This window comes from Globicephala melas, chromosome 7 (genome assembly GCF_963455315.2).
Source record: "Globicephala melas chromosome 7, mGloMel1.2, whole genome shotgun sequence".
Taxonomy (NCBI): Eukaryota; Metazoa; Chordata; class Mammalia; order Artiodactyla; family Delphinidae; genus Globicephala; species Globicephala melas.
The window spans coordinates 54,164,898-54,176,966 of record NC_083320.1 but is presented as its reverse complement, the minus strand read 5'-3'; the positions used below and the strand labels follow the sequence as shown (position 1 = coordinate 54,176,966).

Genomic DNA, 12,069 nt, shown 5'->3' with positions numbered 1-12,069 from the left:
AAATGGCTGCAAACATGAAGTTGATTATGGCTGATAAATTTTAAATATAAGATTTTAAATTACCATAAAACAAATTACTGTGAAATGCATGTAACTATCAGCATACTAAACCAGGCATGCAACACAGTAATATATACTGTAAGAGATATATTTGTACATCTATGTCATTTTTCTCAATACTACTAACAGAAGGCAGCTCAAGGATTCTATTAATCCTTCAGAATTTCTACTTAAATCTCATATTCAATATAACCATACCTTTCATCTCCATCTCAATCTGCTCATGCAACATTGATTCAGGAGCTAGAATGCAAAAACAAGAGATTTTCATGATTAATTCCATGTACTTTCTGCCTCAATTCATGATTCATACAATTACAATTTTCTCTTTACTATAATAGAAAACTACATCCCCCAAATGCACCCCCCAAAATCCATGCCAAACAGATCAATGAGCTGATAAAGTACATGACAATGATGAAAGATTTTAAAACATTTTTATTTTAGGTTCTCTATGAAATTTCCACTTTTACTTCCACAATTCCCCATGCCTTTTACATGCACTGAGAAAAGCAATCCACAAACAAAAGGAATATTTCTTTTTTAATGTCTTGTTGACTGACTACTTGCTAGGAGATGAAATCACATTTAGAAGGAACATGCATTTTCTAACTTGCCACTTTTAACTGAGGGCCATTCTCAGATTTCCCTGCAGAATTGAGTTTTCTGCTAGTAAACACTCCTTTGATTTGAACCACCTTTAAAACTTCACGCAAAGTCCAATTATATGTTAAAGAGCAGAACAAAGAGTCCTCAACTCAAAATTACTTTTATTACATAAGGAAAAGTCACAGCCTTTAGACACAATCGTCTCTGGGTGGCTTCAGAGAAAGCAGGTGCTCAGGTAACACTCTCATTCTCCCGTCTGTGTGACACAAGTCAGTGTGCTTGCCGCCCTGGCTTCTCAGTTCCTTGTGGTCTTTGGCATGAAGTTACTGACAAACTTGATGTTTTCTTTGACGATGCTCTCTTTACTTCACGGGTTGTTTTAATTTTGGACTCTTTGAGTGTTTTAATACTTTTAGTGTCTGAACCAAGGGTAATTTTGGTAAGTGGTCTGGTTTGCAATTCTTTTGCTAGGTAAGAATAAAGTTTGGAAAAGGAATAAATTAGTTGTGTTTGTAAGAGTAAAACACACGTGGAATTTAGAGACGATGGAATGTCATTAGGATGAGAGGGTAAGCAGCACATTAGTCCCCAAACTAGGATATCTCTATGCTTACTACGCACATAAGAACTCTACTCAAACAGACTTACGGGGGTTCACATTCCTACCTGATTTTCATGGATAACTAGCCTATGTAAAATTATTAGGCCCAAATCGAAGAGGAACAGATAAAGACTGGCCTATATTAGATAATTAGATAACTGTGCCTGATCCTTCACTCTTCAAACACTGAAAAGTGGCTTCTCTTTTAACTTTCTTCAGTAAGGCAGTCTGGATTTCCCAAGGGAAAAAAAAATGCTCACGCACCAAGAACATTTTAATAATAGAATTGTTGGAACTGAGTGAACTGGAAATCCTGAGGCAAAAATGTCCAGCTCAAATCCACTCTGGGAACATGATGATGAAGCACTGTCCTAGGGCACTAGGTTCTTTAGGAAGCGAGTTGAAAGACCTACATTTCTCCCACCTCCACAACACACCAGCTCCCAATTATCTTGCTGCGGAAACCGTCACAGTTGTCACCTACATGACTTGTAGACAACGCCTCCAGATAGACAGTTTCTTGTGTGATTACTGTGCTAGCCAGCAGCTATGGTGAAACTGAGGGTCAACTTTCTGGATGGTGGAATTTTCTACCTAATTTGCATAATTAGACCTCAGTTCTTGAGCTATCCCTTTCTTAGGCTTTGAAAATTAATCAGAAATAGCTATAGACCAAAATGTCAGATTAAGAAAAAACAAATCCTCCTTTTGGTGAGTGAGGATTGCAGATACATTAAGTGAATTAATGAATCTATCTCAAAATTCACTGCAGAGATGGCCGTGCACACAGCACTGTATTGCCCCCATTCATCTCTGACGCCTCAACAATAATATGGCCAGATCAGGGAAGAGCTAGAGGCCGCAGCTCTCCACAGACCCCTGGAGATGCCTAAACTTCTTCCACCAGCTTCCCTCCATGGGATTCAGTGAAGGTCCTTTGCTGCAGACACACAGCACAGGCTTCTAGTACCTGAAGAATACTTTTCTCATTTTATTAGCATCCAAGAAGAAAGTCCATGGAAGGAAGGAAGAAGTTAACCTTTGCCCAAATTTGCCCAAATTTGTGCCCCTTCTAGACACAGTGGTGAATCAAGCACAATAACAACAAAAATAATGATCTTGCTGTGAGATAATTCTACAATTCTGGGAGGATCTGAGACTATAAAGCAGCAGCATTTATTGAGAAATATCTAAAGACTACTAATTTTGGTCCAGACAGTGCCAGGCACAATAATAAATACTCAATAAACACTTGATGAACTCTAACATCTGAACCTTCTTTGGTACACTTCCTAGGTGGCACATTTGGTAAGTATTAGAAAAAAGAGCACATACGAAACAAACCTTGACTTCCTGAACTCAGATGTGAAAGTTAAACTTCCTTGAATCTAGACTGGAAAGTTACATGTTCTTAAGTTTGGCCAACGACTTGGCTGACTTTCATAAGTCATTTATGAATAGAGTGCTAATTTAAGGGTATTCTATTTAATATATTCATTGATTCAATCTGCATGATGGAAAAGCTGCATAAAGCGATGAGGATGAAATGAAGCAAGTCAGAGCTAAATAGCAAATAACCACCTTCTACTCTTAGTACTGCTGATGTTGTCTTCTCTCCGTACTCATTGTGGACAACGCAGCTGTACAATCCTTGGTCTACCAGCTGAACATTACATATGGTAAGTAACTGAGCATTGCCATTTTGTGACTGCTTCACTCTCTTAGATTCCTCTATCTTTACACCTTCATGAGTCCAGGTTACGTCAACGGAAGGTTCTTCTGAAACACAGAGGAATTGAGCCGTGTCGCCCCACTTTACACAGAGGTCCTGAAGATGCAGGAGAATCCTTGGTGCTTCATCCACTGGCTCTTCAGCACATTTCTCAGATAACTCAGTGCTTTCTGCAATTTGTGAAAGGGATGCAGTATGGTGCAACTCTACATCTCGAATGGATGTAGCTGTGTGGGCGGAACTTTGAGATACACCTTCAAAAACCTGAAATTCATATTCATATGATGATCCTTGAAATGACTTAATTTCGCTTTGGGATATTTTGCTCTCCTGCTTTGTGAAACAGGAATCTGCCACTGTCTGGGACTTGGTGGACTCTCTTACATTTTTCCCAGAACTTTGCCTAGCTAGGGCTTGCACTGTACGATCAAGTGACAAGAAAAAGAAAAGAACATTAGGATCTAAGCTTTGTCACCTGGCTAGGTTAGTAACATAAAATGGCACGGAAGATGAAGATGAAAGACGTCACTGTTACTTGGAAGCAGCATGCCAGATGCAGTGTGCTCCAGGATGTCAGGGTGACACAAAAGAAAATTCATTCCCAGTGATCCAGTGATGGATGGATGATGAAGGCTCATGCGGATGCCATACAGTATCTGCTTCCTTCTTTTTGTTGTCATTGCAGCTATCCAGAATGACATAGCCGCTCCCTCTTTTTTTCTGACTCTATTCGGGATATCATTTGTCCTCCCTCCACCATATACTTTATCAAAAATATGTAGCAAATAAATCATTAATGATGCAATGATGAGATGCTGTTTAGAAAAGTAAAAATGTCAAGCAAAGTTGATGCCTAACCAAATAATAACTAGTGTAATGCCCAGAACACGTACTTCAGTGAGATTTAAAGTACACTGGTTAAAATATAATTGAGGACTTAGGGGCACCTGGGTGTTACTTTGTTAATAAATTATGGACCGACCACAATATGCACCAAGACACACAGCAGAGGCTCTCATTAGTAACAGTGGGAGTAGGAGGGATGCAGCAGATCAAAGTCTTTGAAGCAAGCCAGGCTTTCTTTACCTTTTGGAGTCACTGTGAGTATAGCTGCACAAATGGCTTCCCCAGCGCTATTGGCTGCTTTGCAAGAGTACTGGCCGGCATGCTCTGAGTAAGCATCAACTATAAGCATTAAAGCCATGCCTGTGGACTCCTCAAAATGGAAAACTACATCTTTTGTTGGTAGAATTGGTTGCTGGTTATGCAACCACTGGATTTCTGGCTTGGGAATGCCAGAAACCCTGGCATGGAATCTGACTGTCTCCCCGCTGTGCACCCTGAGGCTTGACAGAGGCTGGATGAAGATGGGCTTTTGGCCAAGGGGCTCCTTCTTAAATGAAACTGACGAAGAGACATGCCACTGAGAGTCTGATGTAACTTCTTCAAGTTTGCTAAATCCTGAAAAGAAGCATGCCAACCTTTAATGTCTTACCCTGCACTGAAACCAGAACTTACTGGGAGTTGTCTACAGATCTGTTGTAAATTTCAGTGGTGAACTAGAACCCAGACCAATCCGGATGCCTTGTCAACGTATGTCACTACATACACACATTGATTCAAAGTCACACAAGTTCCCTTCCATTTACCAGACAAACATGCTGAGACATAACTAGTCTAAGGAACTTCACTACATTGTGCATGAAGGCAGTCGTGGAGTATGCAATTCAGTTTAGGTATTCTTGTCTTCTGTTGTTATTTTTTTCCCTCTGGTTGTCAAACCAGCTTTTCTTTTTTGTAAACCACACTACACTGATTATTAAGAAAACCTCTGGTTATTATAATAAGTGTTTAAAATCAAGGAAAAAAGCAAAAGTTGCCCTAATTCTTTATGTATTTGTATATGCTTAAAATTACAGAGACTAATTTAGCTCAGGAAAAACAGCCTGAATCTATAAAAATACTATCTCATTTTGAATCAAAGTGCCCCCCACCCCGATACTGAGGAAGTGTTTCTGATTGCAGCTGAAGAGCCCCAAGTAACAGAGATGTTAAACCATCTTACAGTGGAGCCCCTCAACCCTCAGGCATTCTTTGAATGACAGTAAACACATCCAGCTGGTGTACAGACCTGAAATCACCCACTGTAGCTTCTGTGAAATCAGAATTGTGTCAGTACAATAGTGGGATGGTAACACTCTTAGATTTAAAAACATTTTTTTTAGAATTTGCATCCTAGTCAGATGAGAAAACAGATCTATCTAGTTCTTTAGCATATTTCTCCCCATTCTGATACATGCTGATCAGGAAGCATGAAAGCTGATGATGAGAGCAACACATTACAAAATTCTATGGAGACAAAGCAGGGCAAAATAAAAAATGATGGTTTGTGATTCATAATGAGAAGGGGTAACTGAAAAGCGAGAACATCACATATAACATGGAAACAATTAGTCACATTAAGAGAATGGTAGGACCAACGATGATTTACGTGAAATCCTTAGTGATTTGTTACTGACATTGTGAGATTAGATCCATATTTAAATGTGGTACTTAAAGTTGTTTTACTGTACCTTCCAGTCTCAAAGTGGCTGTGCTTGATACTTGACCTACAGCATTACTAGCAACAAAAGTATAAACTCCTTCATCTTCTGGAAAAGCTTCAGCAATTTCCAGCTGGTAAGTGTCTTCAAACTGAGTCATTTTAAAGAACCGAGATGGCTTGATTTTCTTGTCTTTGCTGTACCAAGACACTTTTAGATCTGTAACGTGAAAGGAAAAGGATCTTTAAATCACTGGAACAAGTGGATATTTTTATTTACCTGCAAACACAATATTGACTATATTAGTGACTAATTTTATATTTATCTAAATAACATTATACTTTTCTTTTGGGCATGCCACATCTGATCTTATATAATTTCATTTTTAAGAAGGAAACATGATTCTAGAAAAATCCAGCTTATAGATGGGTTATAATGTTTGAAAATTTACAATTTTAGTTATATTCTTTTTAACCATTTGCCTGTCATGCTATGGAAGCAAAGATAAGGTTTTGACATGTTCAGTCAAATGAGAAGAAGACTGTCCTGAGAAACAGTCATCATAAAGGGTTTGATCTGAGATTGTGGTTACCTACTGAGACAGGAAGTGAGGGAAATATGCATAGTGGTTAGGCAGAAAGACCCATCAAAAACAGACCTGAGAAGATGAACATTCCATAAAGTCTAAAAGAGACACCCTTAAAGGATGAAGAAAAATCTCTATTATTTTGTTACCAGTAGGCAAGCACTGGAAGGTCTCAGCAAAAAAGAAAATTTTTAAAATGGAAAGAGTCATGAAATTTGGGCATCCTAGATATATTTGGCTTTTTTCAAAGTAGGAGTAATAATAAATAATAATAAAACTAGCGAGTAGGAACCAAGATGGCAGAGTAGAAGGAGGTGCTCTCACTCCCTCTTGTGAGAACACCAGAATTACAACTAGCTGCTGGACAATCATTGACAGGAAGACACTGGAACTCACCAAAAAAGATACCCCACATCCAAAGACAAAGGAGAAGCCACAATGAGATGGTAGGAGGGGTGCAATCACAGTAAAATCAAATCCCATAACTGCTGGGTGGGTGACTCACAGACTGGAGAACACTTATCCCACAGAAGTCCACCCACTGGAGTGAAGGTTCTGAGCCCCATGTCAGGCTTCCCAACCTGGGGGCCCGGCAACGGGAGGAGGAATTCCTTGAGAATCAGACTTTGAAGTCTAGTGGGATTTGAATGCAGGACTTCGACAGGACTGGGGGAAACAGAGACTCCACTCTTGGAGGCACACACAAAGTAGTGTGTGCATCGGGACCCAGGGGAAGGAGCAGTGAACCCAGGGAAGACTGAACCAGACCTACCTGCTAGTGTTGGAGGGTTTCCTGCAGAGGCGGGGGGTGGCTGTGGGTCAATGTGGGGACAAGGACACTGGCAGCAGAACTTCTGGGAAGTACTCCTTGGCGTGAGCCCTCCCAGAGTCTGTCATTAGCCCCACCAAAGAGCCCAGGTAGGCTCCAGTGTTGGGTTGCCTCAGGCCAAACAACCAACAGGGAGGGAACCCAGCCCCTCCCATCAGCAGTCAGGCAGATTAAAGTTCTACTGAGTTCTGCCCACCAGAGCTACAGTCAGCTCTACCCACCACCAGTCCCTCCCATCAGGAAACTTGCACAAGCCTCTTAGATAGCCTCATCCACCAGAGGGCAGACAGCAGAAGCAAGAAGAACTATAATCCTGCAGCCTGTGGAACAAAAAGCACATTCACAGAAAGATAGACAAGATGAAAAGGCAGAGGGCTATGTACCAGATGAAGGAACAAGATAAAACCCCAGAAAAACAACTAAATGAAGTGGAGATAGGCAACCTTCCAGAAAAAGAATTCAGAATAATGACAGTGAAGATGATCCAGGACCTCGGAAAAAGAATGGAGGCAAAGATCGAGAAGATGCAAGAAATGTTTAACAAAGACCTAGAAGAATTAAAGAACAAACAAACAGAGATGAACAATACAATAACTGAAATGAAAACTACACTAGAAGGAATCAAGAGCCGAATAACTGAGGCAGAAGAATGGATAAGTGACCTGGAAGACAGAATAGTGGAATTCACTGCTGCAGAACAGAACAAAGAAAAAAAGAATGAAAAGAAGTGAAGACAGCCTAAGAGACCACTGGGACAACATTAAATGCAACAACATTCACATTATAGGGTTCCCAGAAGGAGAAGAGAGAGAGAAAGGACCAGAGAAAATATTTGAAGAGATTATAGTCGAAAACTTCCCTAACATGGGAAAGGAAAGAGTCACCCAAGTCCAGGAAGGGCAGTGAGTCCCATACAGGATAAACACAAGGAGAAATACGCCGAGACACATAGTAATCAAATTGGCAAAAAATAAAGACAAAGAAAAATTATTAAAAGCAGCAAGGGAAAAATGACACATAACATACAAGGGAACTCCCATAAGGTTAACAGTTGATTTCTCAGCACAAACTCTACAAGCCTGAAGGGAATGGAATGAAATACTTAAAGTGACGAAAGGGAAGAACCTACAACCAAGATTACTCAACCCAGCAAGGATCTCATTCAGATTCGATGGAGAAATCAAAAGCTTTACAGACAAGCAAAAGCTAAGAGAATTCAGCACCACCAAACCAGCTCTACAACAAATGCTAAAGGAACTTCTCTAAGTGGGAAACACAAGAGAAGAAAAGGACCTACAAAAACAAACCCAAAACTGTTAAGACAATGGTCATAGGAACATACATATCGATAATTACCTTAAACATGAATGGATTAAATGCTCCAACCAAAAGACACAGGTTTCCTGAATGGATACAAAAACAAGACCCATCTATATGCTGTCTACAAGAGACCCACTTCAGATCTAGGGACACATACAGACTGAAAGTGAGGGGATGGAACAAGATATTCCATGCAAATGGAAATCAAAAGAAAGCTGGAGTAGCAATCCTCATATCAGATAAAATAGACTTTAAAATAAAGACTGTTACAAGAGACAAGGAAGGAAACTACATAATGATCAAGGGATCAATCCAAGAAGAAGATGTAACAATTATAAATATATATGCACCCAACATAGGAGCACCTCAATACATAAGGCAACTGCTAACAGCTATAAAAGAGGAAATCGACAGTAACACAATAATAGTGGGGGACTTTAACACCTCACTTACACCAATGGACAGATCATCCAAAATGAAAATAAATAAGGAAACAGAAGCTTTAAATGACACAATAGACCAGAGAGATTTAATTGATATTTATAGTATATTCCATCCAAAAACAGCAGATTACACTTTCTTCTCAAGTGTGCACAGAACATTCTCCAGGATAGACCAGATCCTGGGTCACAAATCAAGCCTCAGCAAAATTAAGAAAATTGAAATCATATGAAGCATCTTTTCTGACCACAATGCTATGAGATTAGATATGAATTAGAGGGAAAAAAATGTAAAAAACACAAACACATGGAAATTAAACAATACGTTACTAAATAACCAAGAGATCACTGAAGAAATCAAAGAGGAAATCAAAAAATACCTAGAGACAAATGACAATGAAAACAAGACGATCAAAAACGTATGGGATGCAGCAAAAGCAGTTCTAAGAGGGAAGTTTATAGCTATACAAGCCTACCTCAAGAAACAAGAAAAATCTCAAATAAACAATCTAAACTTACACCTAAAGGAACTAGAGAAAGAAGAACAAACAAAACCCAAAGTTAGTAGAAGGAAAGAAATCATAAACATCAGAGCAGAAATAAATGAAATAGAAACAAAGAAAACAATAGCAAAGATCAATAAAACTAAAAGCTGGTTCTTTGAGAAGATAAACAAAATTGATAAACTATTAGCCAGACTCATCAAGTAAAAGAGGGAGAGGACTCAAATCCATAAAATCAGAAATGAAAAAGGAGAAGTTACAACAGACACCACAGAAATACAAAGCATCCTAAGAGACTACTACAAGCAACTCTATGCCAATAAAATGGACAACCTGGAAGAAATGGACAAACCCTTAGAAAGGTATAACCTTCCAATACTGAACCAGGAAAAATAGAAAATATGAACAGACCAATCACAAGTAATGAAATTGAAACTCTGATTAAAAATCTTCCAACAAACAAAAGTCCAGGACCAGATGGCTTCACAGGTGAATTCTATCAAACATTTAGAGAAGAGCTAACACCCATCCCTCTCAAACTCTTTCAAAAATTGCAGAGGAAGGAACACTCCCAAACTCATTCTATGAGGCCACCATCACCCTAATACCAAAATCAGACAAAGATACTACAAAAAAAGAACATTACAGACCAACATCACTGATGAATATAGATGCAAAAATCCTCAACAAAATACTAGCAAACAGAATCCAACGACACATTAAAAGGATCATACATCATAATCAAGTGGGATTTATCCCAGGGATGCAAGGATTCTTCAATATATGCAAATCAATCAATGTGATACAGCATATTAACAAACTCAAGAATAAAAACCATATGATCATCTCAATAGATGCAGAAAAAGCTTTTGACAAAATTCAACACCCATGTACGATAAAAACTCTCCAGAAAGCGGGCACAGAGGGAAACTACCTCAACATAATAAAGGCCATATATGACAAACACACAGCAAACATCATTCTCAATGGTGAAAAACTGAAAGCATTTCCTTTAAGATCAGGAACAAGACAAGGATGTCCACTCTCACCACTATTATTCAACATAGTTTTGGAAATCCTAGCCATGGCAATCAGAGAAGGAAAAGAAAAAAAAGGAATACAAATTGGAAAAGAAGAATAAAACTGTCTCTCTTTGCAGATGACATACTATACATAGAGAATCCTAAAAATGCCACTAGAAAACTACTAGAGCTAATCAATGAATTTGGTAAAGTTGCAGGATACAAAATTAATGCACAGAAATCTCTTGCATTCCTATACACTAATGATGAAAAATCTGAAAGAGAAATTAAGGAAACACTCCCATTCACCATTGGAACAAAAAGAATAAAATACCTAGGAATAAACCTACCTAGGGAGACAAAAGACCTGTATGCAGAAAACTATAAGACACTGATGAAAGAAATTAAAAATGATACAGACAGATGGAGAGATATACCATGCTCTTGGATTGGAAGAAGCAATATTGTGAAAATGACTATACTACCCAAAGCAATCTACAGATTCAATGCAATCCCTATCAAATTACCAATGGCATTTTTTAATGGAACTCGAGCAAAAAATCTTAAAATTTGTATGGAGACACAAAAGACCCTGAATAGCCAAAGCAGTCTTGAGGGAAAAAAACGGAACTGGAGGAATCAGACTCCCTGACTTTAGACTATACTACAAAGCTACAGTAATCAAGACAATATGGTACTGGCACAAAAACAGAAACATAGATCAATGGAACAAGATAGAAAGCCCAGAGATAAACCCACGCACCTATGGTCAACTAATCTATGACAAAGGAGGCAAGGATATGCAATGGAGAAAAGACAGACTTTTCAATATATGGTTCTGGGAAAACTGGACAGCTACATGTAAAAGAATGAAATTAGAACACTCCCTAACACCATACACAAAAATAAACTCAAAATGGATTCGAGACCTCAATGTAAGACCGGACAGTATAAAACTCTTAGAGGAAAACATAGGAAGGACACTCTTTGACATAAATCACAGCAAGATCTTTTTTGATCCACCTCCTAGAGTAATAGAAATAAAAATAAAAATAAACAAATGGGACCTAATGAAACTTAAAAGCTTTTGCACAGCAAAGGAAACCATAAACAAGATGAAAAGACAACCCTCAGAATGGGAGAAAATATTTGCAAGTAAATCAACGGACAAAGGATTAAACTCCAAGATATATAAACAGCTCATGCAGCTCAATATTAAAGAAACAAATAACCCAATCCAAAAAGGGGCAGAAGACCTAAATAGACTTTTCTCCAAAGAAGGCATACAGATGGCCAAGAAGCACATGAAAACCTGCTCAACATCACTAATTATTAGAGAAATGCAAATCAAAACTACAATGAGGTATCACCTCACACCAGTTAGAATGGGCATCATCAGAAAATCTACAAACAACAAATGCTGGAGTGGATTTGGAGAAAAGGGAACCCTCTTGCACTGTTGGTGGGAATGTAAATTGATACAACCACTATGGAGAACAGTATGGAGGTTCCTTGAAAAACTAAAGATAGAATTACCATATGATCCAGCAATCCCACTACTGGGCATATATCTGAGAAAACCATAATTCAAAAAGACACACTCATTGCAGCACTATTTACAATAGCCAGGTCATGGAAGCAACCTAAATGCACATCAACAGATGAATGGATAAAGAAGTTGTGGTACATATATACAATGGAATATTACTGAGCCATAAAAAGGAACGAAATTGGGTCATTTGTTGAGACATGGATGGATCCAGAGACTGTCATACAGAGTGAAGTAAGTCAGAAAGAGAAAAACAAATATCATATATTAACGCA

The 12,069-nt window shown here is 38.6% G+C and overlaps 1 protein-coding gene across 1 annotated transcript in view; it reads right to left on the bottom strand.

Annotated features, from left to right (window-relative positions):
- The window catches only part of TTN (titin), a 279,722-nt gene that overhangs the window by 221,881 nt on the left and 45,772 nt on the right, over nt 1–12,069 (bottom strand). The window contains 2 exon segments of the mRNA XM_060302200.1: nt 259–303; nt 5,576–5,764. Coding sequence (XP_060158183.1) covers nt 259–303; nt 5,576–5,764 — 234 coding nt within the window.